The 24,843-nt window shown below is 38.7% G+C and overlaps 1 protein-coding gene across 1 annotated transcript; it reads right to left on the bottom strand.

Annotated features, from left to right (window-relative positions):
• Positions 1-1,403: 1,403 nt before the first annotated feature.
• On the bottom strand, positions 1,404-24,256 carry LOC128231771 (beta-hexosaminidase-like). The gene is made up of 14 exons (XM_052944954.1): positions 24,111-24,256; positions 19,710-19,893; positions 18,780-18,832; positions 17,275-17,970; positions 15,275-15,607; positions 10,256-10,401; positions 8,962-9,342; positions 8,115-8,235; positions 5,495-5,651; positions 4,842-4,926; positions 3,717-3,933; positions 3,182-3,434; positions 2,256-2,387; positions 1,404-1,605 (listed from the first exon to the last, which is right to left on the bottom strand). Exons 2-14 carry the CDS (start codon positions 19,871-19,873, stop codon positions 1,449-1,451), a joined length of 2,895 nt encoding a protein of 964 aa, XP_052800914.1. The 5' UTR covers positions 19,874-19,893; positions 24,111-24,256; the 3' UTR covers positions 1,404-1,448.
• Positions 24,257-24,843: the final 587 nt, after the last annotated feature.

Raw genomic sequence — 24,843 nt, 5'->3', positions numbered from 1 at the left:
TGACACATTTGAAGCGGGTTTTTTTCCTGGGGGAAAGGGCGGATTAAATTTGTTTCATATTCAACATTGAAATATTGGTACCGATGTACGTGATAAAAGATTTTATGCTCTAAGCATCATTCACGACATTCCCAACAAGGCCTACTTTATATGTACATGAATATGTTGAATGTTTTGTCCATAGCCAAATAATAATAATATCTGTCATGCGTTTCCGTTCCGGATAGAAAAATCCGACCCGAGGCCACCTGCGTTGCCAGGTAACGAGGCTTGCCGAGTTACCGGCCACGCAGCGTGCCCGAGGGTCGGATTTTTCTATCCGGAACGGAAACACATGATTGATATTTTTTTCTGGCACACCTTAGATTACATTTTTTTTTGTGAAAAAATACATAGAAAAGCGCATTTTTGTATTTTCACCAAAAAGCGCGTGCGTTGATGTTTACCGACGTCATGACGCGCACTAATTTTATTCACTGCAAACGTCAAGAAGTTCCTTCAGTATCACGTCTTTTAAGGGTTATTTTGTTTTGTTTTGAAGGTATATTTTTGTAAAATCAATGTTTATGGAACTCATCTATTGAAATCTCATAATTATGGTTACAAAGAGTGTAAAATAAAAGAAATGAAAAGTATTACGTCACAGCGCGTGACTTATGCCAGATGGAGTTTTCCAGCACGGCTGAATTCACCGGAAATGCCTATCCGGTGTGCTAGAATAGATAGTGTTGTAACTTTCCGTCTCCTATGACTCATAGTGTGAGTGGCAATATACAGTTTATTTTTATTTTATCATGAACTGTTTATATGTTGTATTGATGAGTTTTTAATAAACTATCAGCCTAATTTGTGACGAATAATTACCAGATATGACAAGACTTAAAGGTAAATAGCGAATAAATTAATAATTATTTAATATTCGCTTTCATTGATTACAAAAGCTCATTTGAAATAAAAAAATAATACTTCTTTCTTATGAAAAAATAATCAATAAAACAAATTGTTATTTTTCTATCACGAAGAACCGTGGTAATATTAATAAATATATAATTTTTATAACGCTCTTTCCTTACAAAAAAGGTGTATAGAAATACCATTTTTTAAGTCAATAAAACAATAAATATAATATATTTAACCATTCATTGTCCGCCCTCTTTTGAGCCACTATTACTGCTCTTTTTTCTTCCTTTCAATTCATGGCAAATTGAATATCTTTTAACTATACTAAAATAGGCAGAAACAAACGTGTCAAACGTATTTATATATATTTAAACATGTTGTTTTTTCTCAATACACATGTATTTCTATTTAAAAAAGGCTTACCGCAATTATCACACCCTTTACGACATTTATTTATTATGTTTAAAACTTTTGATATTGTCAAAAAACAGACTTGGTTTTGTTCTTTTTCAACATTTTATTAACTACAACAACAACATCAAAATGCATCATAATAATTTAAATTCCCTTTTAAAAAGCTTGAGAACAAAACAAATAAAAGTAACGGATATGAGTATTGTTTGAGCATGCGCAGTATGTAAAATGGCCGCGGAGAAGCTGGGGTCCAGTATGACAACTCGACTGGACCGAGAACCATTACTGGACCTGAAAGTAGAGAAAACAGTAGTCAGATGAATTGACGATAGAAATCATGTTGGATATGCGAGCACATGTGCGGATCCATGATTTAACGTTAAAGGGATGTACCTTAGGGGCGTTACCTATTGGCTTGTGCTCCTCCCTCAGAACTGAATGTATTTGGTTTAAAATATTGTCGTGGGGACTGAGGGCACTCCCCCAAGATTTTTTTTAACAATTACTAGTCCGAAATGGTGCAAAATGGGGGAATTTTATTACTTCTTTCCTCCTATTTTTAATAAAATGTAAAGTAAGAAGTTGTTGTTTTTCTAGGGGGGGGGGGGGGGGGGGGGGGGGGGGGGGGGAGGGGCGTGCTGGATCCACTAGTGAAGCATATTCCATTTATCGAATATTTGAAAAACCTGTTACAAAAAAGTTTTTGTTAATTAATAATAGTTATGTTTTATATACAAATAAAAAGGAATGCATAATGCAATAATAAAAGTTTTTTCTTTTCTTTTCAAGACACATTTAAATACCTATTTCTTGAAAGCTGCTATCAATTATACTTTCATCAATCTCTGTCCAACACCGAGCCTAATTGTTGTTAAACTTTAAGAAAATATATTATTTTCATGGTCGTTTCACTGAGGTGAATACACATTACGATTACTCACAGGCCCCTTATTTTGAGCGGCCGACGGACGGGCATGTTGTGTGAGGCAGTGGTCCAAATGCCGTTGGCTGCGAGGTACTGTATTTCCTGTCCAGGGAATTCCGTCTGGAACTCCGCCTTACTGTCCTGGGTCCTAAGAAACATAAACAGTCCTTATAAAAAAGTTGAAAAAAAAAATAGTTTAAAAAATAAGGCTTCATTTAGTCTGTATTTTTTTTAGTTTACTTAACCTTCGGTCTTTAACCAGAGTTTGATTGAGAGTTTAGTTTTTTAAAACACTTCAACAAACCATTTTATAAAACCGCCGCCTGATGGAGCACTGTCAAAACATTAATGATGAAACAAGTTCGTCGAAGTGTTTGACGAAACCAATCACCTAATCGAATTCCGGTAATAATACGAAGACGGGGCCATGGACTGCCCTTTGTTTCATTTAAAACGGCGAAGAAACAGTAACAGGCGGACCCGTGGTCTTGTGGTTACACACTTGACTATCAATCCAGGGATCGCAGGTTCGATTCCCCGTCGCATCACTAAAAATACTAATCGTCTTCCGGGAGGGGCATTAAATGGGGGGTCCCGTGTGACAGTGCTATACACTGGTGCACGTTAAAGAACCAGGGTAACATTCTGTCTGTGCACTATCCTCCATAAAACCTAAAATGACTTACAATCTTAACGGAACACTCGTCGAATGGGCAAGGCCCGAGTGCGAGTATAAATAAGCTTACACACCACCAACAAAAGTATCTTTGTTAAAAGTCTTTATTCGAAAATAAATATTGCCTTCCGACAAAGCATGTAGGACGTAATTTATCACGTGGCTTACACACGCTGATAAGCAAACATGGGAGAATTGTAATTAGTACTAAACCACAATATTGTGCTTCATACCCGGTATGGTAGTTAAAAAAACATTCACTATACCTAGCACCAGGCGGAGAAACTCGATACTGAACATCCATTGTATCGAGTCGCCTCAGCTCCTGGTACCCGAGCTTGGCGGCGAACACGGCCCAGTCCGCCTCGCGAAGCGGTGCCGCCGCATTTTCCGATGAGCTCTCCTCCCAGGCGGCGTGGTGCCAGGCACGCTCCGCCACTGCCAGCAGCCGCGGGAACAACATGTACTCCAGTTGAGCAGGAGTGCGGATCACCTCTGTCCAAACTTCTGCCTGCATCCCTAAAACGTTATAAGGTTCATTAATAATGATAAAAATTATGAATACTTATCAACACCCTTTTTGCGTTGCAGAACGGACATTTACGAACTAAGTATTGATACGCTAATCGTCGAAAGCATTCAGGATTTTGATAATCTATTTAATATTTGAAATATTGAAGAGAAATTACTATTAGATGTTTGTTAGAATAATTTGCATGGTTCCTTTAAAATTGAACTGATTCGAACAGATCGCGTTTCATGTACTAAATTTAAGTCGGGTTGGGCCTTTTCTACACGTACCTAATATATTATGCGGTTTTAGAAGCTTAAAACAGTTTTCCTGTGCTTTGATTTGATCAGGACATTCAAGGTCGTCGTCCTGGAAAATGACCCTAGGGGTTAGACCCCAAACGTCCTTGGTGGAGATTTTCCGCGTAGCCCAGTAAAGGCCCCTTTCCTCTGGGTCCGGCTCATACGGGTGGTCAAAGTACAGGTACGCGCCGTAGGCAAGGACCACCTTCAAGGAATGCAGAACAAACTTAAGGCGAAAGCCGCGTCTATGGATAATGTTTCAGGTTGTTAGAAAAGTGGATACGTATAAATAACACATTTATATCACCTTTCCATAAACTATGATGTAATATCCGCCGTTAGCAAAGTGCTTGGCCATGTGGGGTGTACGTACATCCCTCGTACTTACCTTGTATCCGCCATTAGCAAGGAGCTTGGCCCTGTGGGGCGTACGTACTTTCCTCGTTCTTACCTTGTATCCACCGTTAGCAAGGAGCTTGACCCTGTGGGGCGTACGTACTTCCCTCGTTCCTACCTTGTATCCGCCGTTAGCAAGGAGCTTGGCCCTGTGAGGAGTACGTTCTTTCCTCGTTCTTACCTTGTATCTGCCGTAAGCAAGAAGTTTGGCCCTGTGAGGAGTACGTTCTTTCCTCGTTCTTACCTTGTATCTGCCGTAAGCAAGAAGTTTGGCCCTGTGGGGCGTACGTACTTCCCTCGTTTTTACCTTGTATCTGCCGTTAGCAAGGAGATTGGCCCTGTGGGGCGTACGTTTTCCCTCGTTCTTACCTTGTATCCGCCGTTAGCAAGGGGCGCGGCTCTGTGGGAGTGCGTACTTCCCTCGTTCTTACCTTGTATCCACCGTTAGCAAGGAGCTTGGCCTTGTGGGGAGTGGGTACTTCACTCGTTCTCACCTTGTATCCGCCGTTAGCAAGGAGCTTGACCCTGTGGGGTGTGCCGCTAGCAAGGAGCTTGGCCCTGAGGGTTGTGCCGTTAGCAAGAAGCTTGGCCCTATGGGTGTGCCACTAGCAAGGAGCTTCGCTCTGTGGGAGTGCGTACTTCCCTCGTTCTTACCTTGTATCTACCGTTAGCAAGGAGCTTGGCCTTGTGGGGAGTGGGTACTTCCCTTGTTCTTACCTTGTATCCGCCGTTAGCAAGAAGCTTGGCCCTGTGGGGAGTGCGTACTTCCCTCGTTCTTTTCCACACGTAGGCGTAAACGATACTGGAAAATATAACAAAGTGATACTTCAAACATAAAAAAAAACACAAATAAGGTTCACACTGATAAGATTGAATAGGATAATAAGTATACATGGAAATATACGTCATTATGAAAACACACACAACAGACGTCTTGAATCAAATTAAGCGAAAAGAATAACAATTAAATTCTATCACAAATCATGCAATATTTTTTTTATAATTACCTGCAATAAACATTTGTGTCACTGATAAAAATCAACGAAACAAGTGTATTGTTTTGTCTCTCTTGATGTTCGAGATATGAAATCTAAATATTATGTCACGTCATTGAAGTTTTACATAACGCATACTAGTACTTCATTCGAACCCCGTTGGTACGAACTCTAAAGAACCGACGAAAATACCTCGAGCCTCCGGAAATTCGAGCCAAGCGGGAATACCTCGCTTAAATAAAGATAAATCGGTCCCTTACATTCAATACGAGCCATCGATGCAGTCGAGCCAAGCGAGTTCGAGTAAACGGGGTTTCGCTGTTTTTGCATTAATCTAGCATTTAATAGAGAATTAGTGCACGTAGTGCAATTTACTCGTTTTTGAAGTCCTCTTTCTGAAAGGGAAACCCGACGTTAGTGTCATGTGACAAGAAGGCGTCCTCCCAGCCCGCAAGCGCGAGACCATGTTGTGACGTAATCGCAGACACTTTCCCAATGAAATATTGCATCAGCTCGTAGTGAGTGGGAAAGCCTGAAATATGGACAATATATTATTAATACCAAAACTATAAAGTATACCAATTACGCTAAAATTTGCTTTTAATGCTTAGACTTAAGGTTGATTTAAACATATTTTATTCAACATATCTATATATATATAATAATAATAATAGTCGACGTACACATTTAATACAATTTAAATATTTGCATTAACATATTGAATCGGATTGAAACTAAGTCGACTAAGACTTAAGGTTGATCCCTTAAAAGTTGTTGTTGTTGTTGATGTCGTTGTTGTTGTTATTTTAATTCATTATTATGTTTAACTGATCAGATTGTATTGAACAAAAAAGATAACGCATATAATTTATGTGCAGCTTAAAACAATATATGCCTTTATACAACTTTATAAAAGTACTTAATCAAAGCGCTGAAGACACGAATACGGTTAGAGTGATCTAGTGGTATAGATGAATGCCGTTCGCACAAGAGCTTTTGGGCCCGATCACCACCAGGGTGAGCGTATTTTTGTGGTATAGGTGTACGCCTTTCGCTCAAGAGCATTCGGGCCCGATCCCCACCAGGGTGGGCGTGTTTTCGTGGTATAGGTGTACGCCTTTCGCTCAAGAGCATTCGGGCCCGATCCCCACCAGGGTGGGCGTGTTGTCGTGGTATAGGTGTATGCCTTTCGCTCAAGAGCTTTTGGGCCCGATCCCCACCAGGGTGGGCGTGTTCTCGTGGTATAGGTGTACGCCTTTCGCTCTAGAAATTTTGGGCCCGATCCCCACCAGGGTGGGCGTGTTCTCGTGGTATAGGTGTACGCCTTTCGCTCTACAGCTTTTGGGCCCGATCCCCACCAGGGTGGGGGTGTTCTCGTGGTATAGGTGTACGCCTTTTGCTCTAGAGCTTTTGGGCCCGATCCCCACCAGGGTGGGCGTATTTTCGTGGTATAGGTGTACGCCTTTCGCTCAAGAGCTTTAGGGCCCGATCCCCGCCAGGGTGGGCGTGTTCTCGTGGTATAGATGTACGCCTTTCGCTCAAGATTTTTAGGGCCCGATCTCCACCAGGGTGGGCGTGTTCTCATGGTATAGGTGTACGCCTTTCGCTCAAGAGCTTTAGGGCCCGATCTCCACCAGAGTGGGCGTATTGTCCTGGTAAAGGTGAATGCCTTTCGCTCAAGAGCTTTTGGGCCCGATCTCCACCAGGGTGGGCGTGTTCTTGTGGTATATGTGTACGCCTTTTTCTCAAGAGCTTGTGGGTTCGATCTCCACCAGGGTGGGCGTGTTCTCGTGGTATATGTGTACGCCTTTCGCTCAAGAGCTTGTGGGTTCGATCCCCACCAGGGTGGGCGTGTTCTCGTGATATAGGTGTACGCCTTTCGCTCAAGAGCTTGTGGGCCCGATCCCCACCAGGGTTGGCGTGTCCTCGTGGTATAGGTGTACGCCTTTCGCTCAAGAGCTTTTGGGCCCGATCCCCACCAGGGTGGGCGTGTTCTCGTGGTATAGGTGTACGCCTTTCGCTCAAGAGCTTTGGGCCCGATCCCCACCAGGATGGGCGTGTTCTCGTGGTATAGGTGTACGCCTTTCGCTCAAGAGCTTTTGGGCCCGATCCCCACCAGGATGGGCGTGTTCTCGTGGTATAGTTGTACGCCTTTCGCTCAAGAGCTTTTGGGCCCGATCTCAACCAGGGTGGGCGTGTTCTCATGGTATAGGTGTACGCCTTTCGCTCAAAAGCTTTTGGGCCCGAACTCCACCAGGATGGGCGTGTTCTCGTGGTATAGGTGTACGCCTTTCGCTCAAGAGCTTTTGGGCCCGATCCCCACCAGGATGGGCGTGTTCTCGTGGTATAGTTGTACGCCTTTCGCTCAAGAGCTTTTGGGCCCAATCCCCACCAGGATGGGCGTGTTCTCGTGGTATAGTTGTACGCCTTTCGCTCAAGAGCTTTTGGGCCCGATCCCCACCAGGGTGGGGGTGTTCTCGTGGTATAGGTGTACGCCTTTCGCTCAAAAGCTTTTGGGCCCGATCCCCACCAGGGTGGGCGTATTCTCGTGGTATAGGTGTAGGCCTTTCGCTCAAGAGCTTTTGGGCCCGATCTCCACCAGGGTGGGCGTATTCTCGTGGTATAGGTGTACGCCTTTCGCTCAAGAGCTTTTGGGCCCGATCTCCACCAGGGTGGGCGTATTCTCATGGTATAGGTGTACACCACTCGCATAAGAGGTTGAGGACTCGATCCCCACCACGTTGAGGTTGATTTACTAGTAAAGGTGTACGCCACTCGCATAAGAGATCGAGGGCTCCATCACCACCACGGTAAAATTGATCTACTGGTGTAGGTGTACGCCACTCGCATTAGAGATCGAGGGCTTCGTCCCCACAACGGTGAGATTGATATACTGGTATAGGTGTACGCCACTCGCATAAGAGGTTGTGGGTTCGAGAGAGAGCGTCGAAATTAAATCATTATGTTAGTTTAGAAATGTAGAGTTGCAACATACCACCGTTTTCCTTGGTCACAAGGATATTCTTGCAGGCCGGAAGTCGCCGCCAAGCGCCAACAGCCACCTCGTCGCCGCCGAAATGGAACGTCTCCAGAGGCTGTATGTCCGCGTGAAGCGCCTAGAGCAAAACCGTCAGCGTACATGTAAATGCATACGTCGTTTTGGAAGGAAAACGACGCTCATTAATTAAATTATTCTTAATAAAGCACAAGTTAATATTCTTTAAAGACAAAATATACATGATGTACCCCAAACTTGGCATTTGATTAGCTTAACTTTTAACTCTAGCTGTCCGGTTAGCGCAGTGGATAGCGCAGTCGCTTCTCACCTAGGGGACCCGGGTTCGATTCCCGGCTCGGGCGCAAGTGAGTTTGGTTCGTGGTCACCAAGCCGGACAAGTGGGTTTTCTCCGGGTTCTCCGGTTTCCCCCACAACACAAGACCACACTCTCGCGTAAAATCGTGCCAACGAGAGTGATTAATATAATGTTGTAATAACTTGTTTCACAATCGTTGTAAAATAAATATGTTTAAATTAAAATTAAAATTAAATTAAATACACAATTTTCTTAAACAATAATAAACAAAACATTTTTAAACCAAATTTCAGACGTAAAATTCAGCCGATGAATTTGCAGATAGACAAGCATTAAGTACTATTCTTAATAATTAAAAATGTCAAACTCCGTGGGTGTCCACCCACCGTCACTCGTCCGATTCACAATTCCTGCGTCAGATTTTGCGTTAACGATGTGTCAACCAATGAGGTTGTATTCTACATCAGTTAGATGAAAATCTTAATGATTAAAAAGGGCCATTGTTATTTTAAAAACACTGATTTCTACCTTAACACTGGATATAATCTTCTCAATAAATTGGTACGTTCCTTCAATGCAGGGGTTCATAGCGTCATCGGAAAAGTGTTGACCGGACCGGTACCAGGGTTGTTTGGACGACTCGTCAATGATCGAGTACACATTCGCTTTCTTCTGTTCCCGATTCGCACGCTGTTTCGCATGCACGGACCGAATGGCCGCGCGGCTGTGTCCCGGCATATCAAACTCCGGGATCACTTGCACGTGCCTGTCACGTGCGTATTCCAGAATGTCCTTATAGTCCTGAACGGTGAAGAATCCACTACCGGAAGTGTTGGAGTATGGCCCTGAACCGAGCATAGGTAAAATACATTCTTCCTCTTTCGGGTCATGGCAACGACTTCCTCCGATCTGAAATGGCAGTACTTATCATAAAAATTATATTTCAGATCTTGTTCTCATGCATGAAAAATAATGAGCAAGAGAATAGAATAGCTTTTTATAAGCTGACTGGTCGTCATTTATAGTCATGACGTCATCACTCATAGAAACCTGTCATTCGGAACTCCTCATCCATTTTCGATCAAAAACAACCTCGAACGTATATGGACGGTTTACAATGTCAGAAATCTTTACATTTAACTACGCTGCAAGTAGATCGCGTAGTAATTCAATTCAGCAGTTAATCCTAATGAATGAACTCTTAAAATTTTAATTATTTATGCAATGATACGTTTCACTGGCAATTAATTTAATCTTATTAATACAAAATACACATTAAAACAATAACATAAATAAATATTATTCTTAAAAAATGCACTACTGGTTCAGATGTACCGGCTGTAAAATACGCTATATAGACGGGTATACATAAGTTATCAGCGATACCAAATTTGAGCCACATATATTTTAGTTACAAAGAGCATCAGTTATAGACTCGACTGGAGCCTAGTCTTAGAAGCTATATGCACGCTTAAAGGAGCCTTATGGAACACTGTTTAACACATACAGTCAAACCCCGTTGGGTCGAACTCGCTCGAATTGCCTCGAATTCATCGTCGGCTCGAACTGGATGTAAAAGACAGATTTCTATACACTGAAGGTAAGCATTCCCGCTAGGCTCAATCTTCCGAGGCTCGAGTTATTTTCCCCGGTCCATGGGAGCTCGAGCCAACGGGATTCGACTGTACCTTGACATACTGAATAACGCAAAAAAGTATGAGTAGGGTATTATGAAGCTAATCGCGTCTAACAAATCACATATTCATAATCACGTGCTTCTATTTACGGATTATATCAAAGACTATTCGAATGATTCCCATACCTGTGTAAGTTCCGGAAGGCCGGGTATCTCGAGGCGCCAACCCTCGTCGTCGGAGAGGTGGAGGTGAAGTTTGTTCATCTTGTACATGGACATAACCTCCACCATCTTCAGAACAGAGTCTGCCTCGATGAAGTTGCGGGCCACATCTTTAAGATAAGATAAGATAAGATAAGATAAGATCAAATTTGAGATAGCATGTTCATTCTGTTCAACGACATCATCTTGAGGTATGTCGTGGGATATTTTGTACTGCTATCAAACATTAAATGAAGGTAAGGTTTATTATTAAAATTTCTTGAACAGCCCTTATTTTCTTTTGTTTGAACAGATTTTAACCATAACTCTCTATGATATTTGAAAAGTTATTGAACACCTTTACCAAAAGAATATGTTGACACAAGACGGCAATATGGAGTGTTTAAGTGTTGACTTATGCAAAATTTATGAATGTTAACAACCGCATTGTAAACAACATGAGGATATCCTGTCATGATAGTATGACTGTTTATTTTATCAATATCGGCACAATGAATATAGAGTAAAAGTTTTAGCCTTTGATATACGGCATCATTCGGAGCTCCTCGGCCATTTTTTTCAAAAACAACCTCGGATGTATGCCGGTACATCAGTTGAAGTAGTTCGTAATTTTTTGAATAATATCATTCATTAAATGTAGTGTTTAAGAATTGTATATATTGATCTTAGTTTAAATTGATTGCCAGTGAAGTGTTTTATTGCAAACATAATTAAGATTCCCAAGAGTTAAGTCATAAAGTTTAACTGCTTAACAAGATTACTACGCGATCTATTTACAGCGGACTTAAACGTACCACTTTTTGAGTATGTAAACCGTCCAAATACATCCGAGGTTGTTTTCGATAAAATGGCCGAGGAGTTCCGAATGATACGGCATTACACCAAAGAGCCCATTATAACATATCATAAAGAAACTGTGTTTACACTAAGAATCGATACTATATTGAATGAGTTTTGACAATTATTTCTACGCGGATTTTGTAATGTATGGAAATATGAACATCGACCTGTATATTTATATAGTTTTCCTATTTAATATAGTGAGCATTATTAAATTAGTTGTTAATATGTGTTTTGTTAAATATTTTCTTTCATTTTTCTTACTCATATATCAAATTGAATTGTTAGGCGTAATTTTGTTCTGTTTGTTTCCATTACATTTTTTTTCTTCAATAGTTATATATTCTGATATAGGTCCGTTTGGTACATGATCCCTGTTCTTTAAACTTCTCGGGCACATTTTATTTTGAAAGACGGAGTGCAAGGTTTTTTATTTAATGTATATTTTAGTTGGCTTTATTGTAAGTGATCGATACTCAATATGTTAAACCTTAAGCTATTAACAATTGGTTGTAAGTGTCTGGAAAAAAATGTTGTTCCTTTTGGAAAGGAATGGTGGATAAAAAACGGGGTTTACTTATAATTGATTGTTTTTGAAAAAAATACCACTTATATTGAATACATATTTTGTGACGTTAAATTTCTCCAAAAAACACAAGCACTTTTCAGGCTTGGACATTTAAAAGGCTATCAGTTCATCCCCGGTCTGACCGCGGTGATACAGTAATAGATCTTTTACTTTCATTTCTTAATTATGCAAGAATAGTTAAAAGAGTGCGCGTTAATTTTCAGTATTCTAATTCACCTCTTTAATATATCTTTATACCAAGAATAGCATTCATTTCTAGTTTCTTATGTGTAAATATAATAATATATATTGTTATCATAATATAGGTACATCGTCCGTTTGCTGTTATAATATTGTGTTGTTATTATAGTATCTTATAACTTTTACTTTGGGCGGCAATAACCTTTAATGTTATGCTATCGTGAAATGTATATATTAATGTATTGAAGAGACATTAATAAACTATGAAACTCTTTTAAATCAAGATCAATTTCACATGTACTGCCGGTACGCAACTATAAATTTCAACCCCTTTTTTCATTCATGGACATTTTTCACACCTTTCTTTGAAATGGCTAAACCCGCCACAGCAAAGCATTGTTATGGTAATAATACATTTATTTATAGAATATTTATGTATATTATAAATAGACTAATGAAAAAACCGGAAGACACCTTTTTTTTAAACAAATCCTTAAAATATGCATATTAACACAATGTTGGTTACTTATCATTCAAGAATAAGACTATTAAAATAAGACGAAATAACATTTAAGATTTTTGTGTACCACTGTGTGAATCTATACAATTCCTGTTTCCACGGAAAGAGATATAAAAATACTATTAAAACCTCCATTGTTGTAACAATGAGAAACAACCTTCCAGGTTTTCTGATCCTGGATAAATTTGTACGGGAACTAGCGGTGCTGGTTCTCGAACCTGGCTCTCAGAGCCACCGCTCGTACGTGTGGTCGTGCATGGTACGAGATCTGTATTCTCTTCTATCTTTCACACTGGCTCTTTGAGCCACACTCGTACATGCGTATGTGGTCGCGCATGTTACGAAAACTTTTACCTTCTGTATTGCAACCAGAATTAATTTCTCTTCAATTTTCATTTTCTTTTAACCTTTCTTATTTCTCTCATACGATCTTTTCTCTATCCCCTAGTCTCTCTTCTTATCCTTCATCTTTCTCCTATTCATCATCATACTCCTCCACTAATCTTTCTCTGAACCCCTTATTTATCTCCGTCCTCTTCTCACTAACCTCTCTCCTCTTCTCACTTACCTTTTTCCTCTCTCCTCTAATCACTTACCTCCTTTTATCACTTACCTCCCTCCCCTTCTCTTCTCACTTACCTCCCCTCCTCTTCTTACTTTCCTCCCTCCCCTTCTCTCTTCTTCTCACCTACCTCCCCCTCCTCTTCTCACTTACCTCCCTCTCCTCTTATTACTTACCCAGCCCCATCTTCTCACTTATCTCCCTCCCCTACTCTCCTCTTCTCACTTACCCTCCTCTTTTCATTATCACTTACTCCCCCTCCTCTTCTCACTTCCCTCCTCCCTCCTCTTCTCACTTACCTTTCTCCTCCCTCCTCTTCTCACTTAACTCCCTCCCTCCTCTTCTCTCTTCCCCCTCCCTCCTCTTCTCACTTCCTCCTCCTCTTCCCACCCTCCTCTTCTCACTTTCCTCCATCCTCACTTCCCTGCCCCTCCTCTTCTCACTTCCCTCCTCTTCTCACTTACCTTTCTCCCTCCTCTTCTCGCTTCCCCCTCCCTCCTCCTCTTCTCACTTAACTCCCTCCCTCCTCTTCTCTCTTCCCCCTCCCTCCCTCCCTCCTCTTCTCACCCTCCTCTTCTCACTTTCCTCCATCCTCACTTCCCTCCCCCCTCCTCTTCTCACTTCCCTCCTCTTCTCACTTACCTTTCTCCCTCCTCTTCTCGCTTCTCCCTCCTCCTCTTCTCACTTCACCTTCCATCCTCCTCTTCTCACTTTCCTCCATCCTCACTTTCCCTCCCTCCTCCTCTTCTCACTTCCTTCCCTCTTCCTCTTCTCACTTACATCCCTCCTTCCCTTCTTACTTACCTTTCCCCTACTCTTTTCACTAAACTCCCTCTCTCCTCTCTCACTTGCCTTTCTCCTCCCTCCTCTTCTCACTAAACCTTCCCTCCTCTTTTCACTTACCTCCCGTATCCTTTTATTTAGCATCCACGCCTCACCTTCTCCCACCAACCCTTCCTTTTCCTCCCATTAATTATCTCCCTCCCCTTCTCGCTAATGTCCTGCTACCTCGTATATTCATCCTATCCCTCAAATGTCCCTCCCCCTCTCCCTATCCAACTTCTCTATACCTATCACTATCCCTCGCCCCATATCACCCTTACTTCCTCTCCTCTTCTTTTTTCCCCTACGTATTCTCCTTTATATGTACGTCCTAATGAATTCCTCCTGATCTTTAAAAAACAACAACACTCAACGGCATTTTTTTTTATTTTGGAAATAAATTTCCTTACGTATACATTTTTTACACTTATGTTTTTACCTTTTTTCGGAGAAAATGTTTTTTCGGGAAAACATGACTTAAGATTTTTATTCTGTCGATAGAAAAGACATCTTGTAGAAAAAGGCAATACGAAATTAAATAAGTTTTTTTATCAGATGGTCTCAAAATCGGTCATTTTATACTTTACTAAGTTTTTGGCAGGAAATAACCATTTATCATGGAAGATAAAAGCAAAAGTGTAGGTGGCTGAGAGCTATCAAATTGCAGTCCATATTTAAATTACCATAGATTTACATACAGTTTCAAACCAGCCAATAAGAGCAAAGTATTCTTAGCACTCCATTTTTGTGTACGTGACTAAGGCGAATTCATATCGCTACCTTGGAATTAATTCGTATAATTTGTAATTTATCAATTTACATTTCGAGCATTGCGTGTCAAGTTCAGTTGTAACTATAAACAGCTACAAGCAGAAGTCGGTCTTATAGTAGATATGCAAGGTAATTGATGGCTTATCACTGCAATGTGAACTTAATAGAAAAATACGTTTTACATGAAGTTAAATATGCGCTCTTACTCACAAATAAGATTAACCACAATGAGTTAAATTTGAAAGAAAGGTGCAGAAAACGATATTTCAACCTTATGAGACGATAGTTGATCACAGTAAATCTTGTAGCACTCACCAATCATTTAATATTGTTTAGTTTCAAGCTATAAAATACACGGTTACAATCTTGTTATCAGTAATATATACATTTCATAAAGCTATTTTTGGTAAGGATTTTCACTCAACATTTATGTTTATGTACATGTGCATTTATTGACTGTTTTCATATTTTTTATTTTTTTTTGCTCTTTATTTCAGCTAAATCGGAGCGCAAGAGAACATAAACTGATATATTTTGAAGAGATTGAAGGCTAAACAACCTTTTTTGTTGTAATTATTTTCGGTATTTTCCCTACACAAAACCCTTTTAAAATGATACCAAAATTATAAAGAGCCACAAGGCCTTCAATATTGACATATTTGTGGGCCGGATACCTTAAAATGAATAAAGAACTCCTACCTAAATGGAGACCTCTGTAGGAGAACCTTGGAGCATCCACTATTCGGAGCTTTGGAAGTACTATTGAAATTCCATTGATATCCACTGCTTCGGGTTTAAATAGAACGCTTATGAGCGTCTGGAATGCGTAGAACACACCGGAAGCAGACGACGCCGTTATTTTTATCAGCTTTTTGGCGGGAAACGTTTCCAAGATGTAGGCCTCGTTCAAAACGGCTTCTTTCAGAAATTTCTTGTCTGCTGTGCACTCCTGATAAAGATTTATTGACGACTTTGTGACCTGGACGAAGGACCGCTGTGGTGGTGCGCTGACAATTTTCATGTCCATTTGATCTGAAAAAAGAGAAATTTTACTACAATGATGCTGTCCGGTGGTTTATACAGGTTTATCAGTGAAATAAAATTGATATTTCATTGTTTTAAATAGTGAAAATATGAATTTGATATTTTTCACTGCTTGGAAATTCAAGCCCGCGCTCGGTTCCAAATCAAACGTCATCGCGCACAGGGCTGGGACACAATTTCAACGAAGTCATTTCCGAAATAACATTACGTGTGCATACAAATTGGCGCGTTTTTTTTGTTCTAAAAGTATCCGCCTGTAATTAAATAACTTTAAACTCCAATTTCAGGCATATACTTCGGGTCTTAAAGCTGCACACTCACAGGTTGAACGTATTGACAACTTTGTTTTATTTATTTTTTGTCTTGAAACGAGCCGATTTATGCGATATGCATGTTTACAAACCAGTCATTTAAGACTGCTGAAAAAAATTAGATCGCGGATTGTTATATTTAAGTTAAAAAAATGATGTTTTATGCACTTTTCTTAAACCTTTAGTAATGCTTTTAGCCATAAAACATTAATTTTCGAACGGAAATATTAAAATCTGCGATCTGATCTATTGACAGCAGTCTTTTATCACCGGTGTGCAGGCATTTACGCACATATTTGCTCATTCCAAGACAAAAAATAAAAAAAAGTTGTAAAAACAGTAACTCTGTGAGAGTGCAGCTTTAAAAGAATCAACATTGCTATGCTTTTTAGTATTCTTTATACATGTACAAACATGTTATGGATTTATCAACACAGACGACAATAAGTTCTTGAAAGAACATAAAAAAACAAAACACCTGACTTTCATTAAACGAGGGATGTTCAAGGACTTTGTATGTTTTTTAAATAGCTGATTCGCATTAAAAAAGGGATGTTCAAGGACTTTGTATACTTTTAAAACATTTGATTCGCATTAAACGAGGGATGTTCAAGGACTTTGTATACTTTTAAAATAGCTGATTCGCATTAAAGAGGGATGTTCAAGGACTTTGTATACTTTTAAAATAGCTGATTCGCATTAAACGAGGGATGTTCAAGGACTTAGTATACTTTTAAAATAGCTGATTCGCATTAAACGAGGGATGTTTAAGGATTTTGTATACTTTTAAAATAGCTGATTCGCATTAAAAGAGGGATGTTTAAGGACTTTGTATACTTTTAAAATAGCTGATTCGCATCAAACGAGGGATGTTTAAGGACTTTGTATACTTTTAAAATAGCTGATTCGCATTAAACGAGGGATGTTTAAGGATTTTGTATACTTTTAAAATAGCTGATTCGCATCAAACGAGGGATGTTTAAGGACTTTGTATACTTTTAAAATAGCTGATTCGCATTAAACGAGGGATGTTTAAGGATTTTGTATACTTTTAAAATAGCTGATTCGCATCAAACGAGGGATGTTTAAGGACTTTGTATACTTTTAAAATAGCTGATTCGCATTAAAAGAGGGTTGTTCAAGGACTTTGTATACTTCTTAACAGCTGATTGCGTGGCAAAAAATAAAGTAATACAAAGAAAAATAGAAAACAATGTACAAGGCGTTTCACAAACACACTTAACGCGCGTGTAGACTTTGTAACCTCATGACACAATTTTGTAGAACAATTCTAAATACATATGATATTCCCAAACATGCATTTTTGTGTCGACTTGTACTTACTAGCAAATTCCTTTATTTCCCTCGCGAATTTCTCATTTTTAACGATTGGATATAAGTCCGTGTCAAAAGTCATAGTCTGCGAATCATCCCTGGTCATCTCAAGCGGGGTTGGAACCACATTTATATCCTTGATTTGCGCTTTTGGGTGTGCGTATAGGTTAAACCTGTCTTGGGGTGTATATGGATGATCGGTATCGTCACTGTACTTTTTATACTGTTCGGGGTGTGTCAAATCGCTGACAAAACTCAGCGATTCATCGTCTGTATTTATTATCACCTTTGGCATGAGATCATTTCCGGTGACGTACCACCGAGGGAATGAATCCGTCCGTGATACTTGCATACCCTGAACTCGCAGTTTGCACGTTACACTTCCGCCGGAAGGAATTCCCGTGAACAGTCCATACACCGGGGTGAATTTGTATAAATATCCGTTTACATGGAACATCTTGAGGCCGCAACTCCATAAATAGAAACCACGTGGATACGGATACGCTTTTGATTCCCCCAAGCGGAAGAAGTACCCATACAGCTCCCATTGGCGGCCCTCAACCGCCTTGGGCCCGCGGTTCGTGAGATCAAAGTGAGTACTGTATAAAGATCTCTTAATGAAATTCGTATCCACTGTTATGTTGAGTTGTACATGGTGGCCGAAGTATTCCAAATCCGATTGTGTCACTGGCGGAAATCGTCCTTCTAAAACATAACAATTTGTATGGAAATTATAATAAGATTTAGTTTAAAGAAAGAAAATTAAAGAGCTCTCCAATACAAAATTTACTTTGAATTCAATTTCAAATTAATATACTATGAGATTTGCTTGTTTACGTGCTGAACAAAATACAAAATATATCTGAGAAAAAAAGTTAAGCTATATGCAAATATACACAAAACATTTGCAAACAAATATACCTCGGCCATAATTTTTAGCCGATAGGAATGAGTCTATCGGCCAATATGAATAAGTCTTTCCGTCAATATGAATGAATCTGTCGGCCAATATCAATGAGTCTTTCCGCCAATATGGATGAGTCTATCGGCCGATATGAATGAGTCTTTCCGCCAATATGAATGAGTCTATAGGCCAGTATGAATGAGTTAATCGGCCAATATGAATGAGTCTTTCCGTCAATATTAATGAGTCTATCGGCCAATATGAATCAGTCTGTCGGCAAATATGAATGAGTCTATCGGCCAATATGAATCAGTCTGTCGGCAAATATGAATGAGTCTATCGGCCAATATGAATCAGTTTAATGGCATATATGATTGAGTCCGTCGACCAATTCGAATGAGTGTACTGACCATTATGAATCTTGAATGTTGAGTCTTTCGCCAATATGATTGAGTCTGTCGGCCAATATGAATGAGTCTATTGGTCAATAACGAATGAGTCTTTTATCATATACCGTAGCAAATGATATACTAGTACTAAACAAATATTTTTACGACCATGTATTAAAATACATTTAATATTCTTCAATAGAACGGTTTATTATACATACCTCCAAACAGGACATGGGGGATGTAGAATGTAGATCCCGTCGTCCCACTTCGTCTGAAAGAGGAACATGCAAATTGACATATTATGTAGATCATCATTAGGCTTAAAATATAATTCTTTGTTTCCACTTACCCTACCGACCCCTGTTTTCCCTCTCGATCTTACTTTTTGGGCGTTTTGATCGGTAGGTGGATTTTTAAAATAAACGAATTTATTTCAGGGAACATGTTAAATTTTGACAATTTTATGTTTAAAACTTTCAACAATTATGATATATCCTGATAAAGGTTGGTGTGGTACAGAATACAGGTCTTAAAAAAATGATTTTTATGCCTACCTACCTGCCTTCCTACACTATTTTGGGTGGAAATGTTGGTGGAAACGAATAATTCTGTTTTTTGGCCTTAGAAGAAACTATTTATATCTGGGACTCGGGACAACACAATTCTGTTACACTGCATTTTCTGGTACCAGTATGGCACGATAAACATAGAGTATAGGAATGGGTCCGAACGTCACGCGACATGAATGTCCGACGATGTGATTGGTAAATAACTCTGCACACACAACCCGAGTTATTAAAATTATACAAGAGCGCTTCAGCGAGGGTATTGGGTGAAACAAATGTGTTGTAATATGTTGTGAAGGATAACGTTCAATAAATAGCGTGGGTATCATTGAATAGCGTTGTAATTTATACGCACGATAGTTATTGCACGGCTAAGCTCCGCCTTCGTGTTGTCGTTCTGATATAAGAATGAGCAGACAACAACAAAAACAAAAACCTGGTAAAAAGTCTATATTGTGTTCAGATAATAGAAAGTAAACGCTCTTCAGCATGGTACAAAACCTTTTCCATGAGGTAAAAGATGTCCTCGTGTATATTTAATTTTACACATTTATACAATCACCATTCAGCCTGTCCACCTACCCGAATATGAGCAATATGCAGATACCCGCACAGATCACCATAACAGACAGCTTGGACAGGGAGTTCCGGCGGCGCAGCTGCGACAGACATCTCCTCGTGCTAACCATCGTCACACGTGTTCCTCGTTCTTCCAGTCCCGACAAGGAGTCAGTTCTCTTTAACATCCGGTGTCCTCATCTGTTACCTGGTCGTAAATAGATTGCTAAAGTTTAAGAATTGAGATCAATGAAACTAAACAATTCCCACTAGCGGATCATCTTACTTTCAGACATGTACATCATTGCATACTGAATTCGTTATTCGAACAACTGCATTGTTAGCTTCCTGAAAGTTTATTTCTTAATTTCAGATATCACCGTGTTTAAGCTTTCTTTTATCAAGTAAAGCCATCTTTATACTTCCTAGCTCGGTTTCTTTACTAGCTTGGTTTTCCAACACTTAAAATAAATTTATTAGTAATGTCAGCAAGCAATGTCAGCAAGCATAAGGACGAATACCACTTAGGCCTAAAAATATATATCTGGTTCGGGTTACCCGACCCTGCCTACGAAATAGGCGCCGAACCAATCGTTGTAATACTACTTGAAAAATAACTAAAATAAACTAAATAAAAATATATTGTTTTAAGTGTGATTTCAAATTTAGTTTAAAACCTTTAACGATATTTAATGGCCCCAATTTCTGGAAACTTCTTAAGTCCCTTATAGCAGGATTAAGCTAAACTCACTATTTTTGTTTTTCAATAGTTTGGATAATATTTACTTCTTTAAGAGTCTTTAAGAGTGATTATACTTTAGATAGGAATTAACTATATGTTAATTACATTAAACCATTTTTCATTTATCAAAATTCCATTCAAGTATGTATTTTGGCTAATTGAAATAAGCAGCTCAAGCCGATTTAGCTTAAGAAGTTTCGAGAAATTGGGGCCAGCAGAAGATTACTTAAACACCATTCTACAATGATGAAAATAACGCCTTATAACAAAAAACAACAACAAAAAACTACTTACACTACCTGGTTTTAAAAGGATGTTATCCTAACCAAACATTTTTTTTGGCCTTAGCCGTAAATTGGCAAATAGGATGCAAAACGTCATAATGTACGAGTGTCTTATATTATTACACCAAGTGGCGCTTCAATGTCGGTAATTTCCGTGAGTTCCTTAAAATAGGTTTCAGCAATCGTAACAACTCGGCCATCTCCGGCAAGATTCGGGATAGAATCAATCGCAACAACTCGGCCATCTCCGGCAAGATTCGGGATAGAATGGTTCCGATTGTCGTATAATGTCGGCTAGATTCCGTCTATTTCCGTTCAACTTTTCGACCTTGCGTCCACTGAAGCTGATGTGAGTGCTACTTCGTGGCTTGTTACGAAGCGCTTGCTTACTTCTGCTTTTCGGAATATTATTAATCGATTAAATCTATTTTACGTGAATTCAAATTTACTTATTTGACATAAAGTTTAAAATAAACTAATTTGAATATAGCATCAAACAACAAGGATGCAATATAAACGCAATATGTGCATGTATGAAAAGCCAGACATACAAGTCAGAATGCAAGATGTATTTTTTGCTTCAATAATCTTCCATAGAAAACAACCTCGGATATATATGGATTGTTAACAATGTCAGAAATCTTAACATTTAACTACGCTACAGGTAGTACGCGTAGTTATTTCAATTAAGCAGTTAAACTTAGTGAACGTACTCTTGTGGATCTTAATTATTTATGCTATTATTCACTTCAATGGGAATACAAGGGGGGGGGGGGAGGGTCAGGAGTTCGCGTAAGGGCACTGTGAGAGCGCCACTAAGAAAGTACACCCCTTTCCAAAATAACATAAACAAGATGATTGTAATGGGAAAAGTTGGGCATAGAGGTCATTTTGTAGGACAGATTTAGGTCATTTTGTCTGAAATCGTGCATTCAATACCATTCTTTTCATAATGTATCTCGAATATTGGTATAAAATCTAAACTTGAACTTTTTTGAGGGGGTGCGCGCCGGGTGTCACCAGTCTAAATCCGATAGTCGAATTTTCTACTGATGTTCCGGCATAAATCCGAGGTTGTTTCATTCGGAACTCCTCGGCCATTCTTCTAGAAAACAACCTCGGATGTATGCCGGTTCATCAGTAGAAGTAGTTCGATTTTTTTTAAATTATATTATTAATTAAATGTAGTGTTTTAGCTTTTATTTATTGATCTAAGTTTAAATTAATTGCCATTGAAGTGTATTATTGCAAACACAATTAAGATTCCCAAGAGTTAAGTCATTCAGTTTAACTGCTAAATTAAATTACTACGCGATCTACTTGCAGCGGACTTAAACATGCCGATTTTTAAGTATGTAAACCGTTCATATACATCCGAGGTTGCTTTCGATAAACATGGCTGAGGAGCTCCGAATGAGGTTGTTTCCTATGAAAATTGCCGAGGAGCTCCGATTGAGGTTGTTTTCGATGGAAAATTGCAGAGGAGCTCCGAATGAGGTTGTTTCCGATTAAAAATGGTCGACGAGCTCCGAATGATTGTGTGACATCCTAACTCATAAGAACGACTCACTCGTTTTGCTTGCTCCGCCGATCATAATCATAAAGGTTGTACACATTGTGTTCAAAAAAAATCAGCAACCGTAAATTATTGTTTAGTTTCCTTATTTCTTTGCGGTCTAATACATGTCTAGGAAAAAGTCAACCCATGAAAAGAACGCCTTTGAAAGTTTGACTTAAATCTTGACAAACGTAGTCAAGTTTATGTATGTATAGCTTCAGTTAGTTTATTATTTCAATGCAACCTCATAGTTTCTTTAATTGGTAAAAACAGGATAAGAAAACAATGACAGTCTGACTTAAGGTTGCACTTTCACGGGTTAACCATTTTGGCAACTTTTTTGTCTTGGAATGAGCCAATTTTGGCGTAAATATAAGATTGTTGACGAAGGATCAGATCGCAGATGTATCATATTTCCGTTCGAAAAAGAACGTTTTATGGCTAAACGCGTTACTAACGGTTTCAGAAAAATGCATAAAACATAACATTTTGAGCTTAAATAGGAAAATCTGCCATCTTTTTTTTGTCAGCAGTCTTATATTATTGGTGCCCATGCATTTTCGCATAAATTGGCTCGTTCAAAGACAAAAATTAATAAAAGTCGTCAACACGTTCAATCTGTGAGAGTGCAGCTTTAAATTCTGACAAGCGGAGAATATATACTACGGAAAAATATTTACGACTATAAATGTTTACTTAAACATACCGTTTAAAAGCAGACGACTGCCGACTCTCGTGCACCGTTTTTTAAAAGTTATGTAGGCTGTCAACTCTTCATTTACCTTGTCATACATTTGATTTATTAAACAAAAATCTTCTCAACTGACATATAATTCACACTGTGTTATGTTACGGAATGCGAATATATGAATTAAGTTGACTTACTGAAAGTGAACTTGATGAAGTTATATGTATTTGTATACAGTACCCTTGGTTTATCGGATTATAACAATACATATATATTCAACATACTTGATAATATGCATTCAAACGGAATAAGCCTGTCCTACATAAATAATTCCATCTTTATTAATGACTCCACATTTATTTTTATCTGCTCAGAATTATTAGTAAAGAAATGATTATCCTAAAATATACTTTTAAAGAAAAAGATTGTTAAATATGACTTTAAAATATAAGAATTCATACTATATAAATATATATTTTTCACATCCACTGACACCTCATATATATCATTTAATATTGCCTCAAAGCATGCATAAATCCATGCATGTATTGTAATTGGAGAATATGACATATTGGAAATAGTCGGGGATGAATAAAGGCGCTACTTATTGATCGACCCGCTTAAGCAGACGTCACGCTACGGCGATTTCTATTTAACATAGCAAGTATGGCTTTATAGTAAATATATTGTATTCAACACTGTTCAATAGAGTTCAATACTTCAGATCGAGAGCAATTATACACTGACACTGGAGAACAGTGTTACACAAGAAAAAACATGTTTATGATGAATATTAAAATGACACACATTTTTACATACGCTGATATACTGCAAAATGTATTTACATTTCTACATACCACACAACAAAGCTGTAGGCAATGCATCTACGGTATATACTACTATACTTGTTAATACGTTTTTTTGTTTCATGAAATTGCGTTTTCAATGTTATCTAAGATAGATTGTACCAGACACATTTAAGTTATTCAAACATATAAAATATTCATCGCAGAAAACAGAGATTAAGAGAAAATATTGACAAAAGCAGTTCAGATTTTCTGATAGAATATAATAAGATCAATGCATTGAAACATCAATATAAAGTTGAAAAGTAACAAAAGAAAATAATCACCAATCAATAACGTGATATTACCGTTTGCAAAGTTGATTCCATATACATGAAAAGTTCCCACTAATATAGATTCATTTTATATCCTATATAGTGCAAGTAAGACACGACTGCTTGTAAGCAATTGATTAATTACTGAAGCACGTTGTATGAACATATAGCCGCTTTAATTGTTGTTATACGGCGTGCTTAGTAAAGTTATGAGGGCCGTTACAAAAGTGGTGTTGATGACACTCATTAAATAATTAAAGGCCCAGTACCACTTATGATAAAATTATAAGAGAAAAAAGTGCGTATATAACTATGATAAAGTCTCAGAAAATCTCTGATAAAATCCCGAGGTTTACACGATGCTTTATTAAACAGAAATATATGGGAAATCGGAAGGGAATCCTTAACGGAACCATTGACTCAGTAATATGTTAATGAGGTAGATTAGTGGGTGGAGCATAACGCTTTGCAAACAGTACCTGAGCAGTTGCCGGAATCTTTTGTGGTTTTAGACTGGAGAAATAACTAGAGAGATACTGAACACTTTTAAATCAACTTTCACATGAAGAAATTAAGCCCCTGTTTCTGGAATAAATGTGATTTTCGAAATGAAAAAAAGTGAATTTGTTAAGTGAAGAACGCCGATTTATTATGTTTATTTTTTCAGCTATATCTTCCGTGCATAAATCACAAAATGAAGTTGATTATGAGTATTTAGATAAGATGTATGATTTGAATACCATGTACTGTGATAAAGGTATGACTA

This window comes from Mya arenaria, chromosome 4 (assembly GCF_026914265.1).
Source record: "Mya arenaria isolate MELC-2E11 chromosome 4, ASM2691426v1".
NCBI lineage: Eukaryota > Metazoa > Mollusca > Bivalvia > Myida > Myidae > Mya > Mya arenaria.
This window is presented reverse-complemented; position numbering and strand designations above follow the sequence as displayed.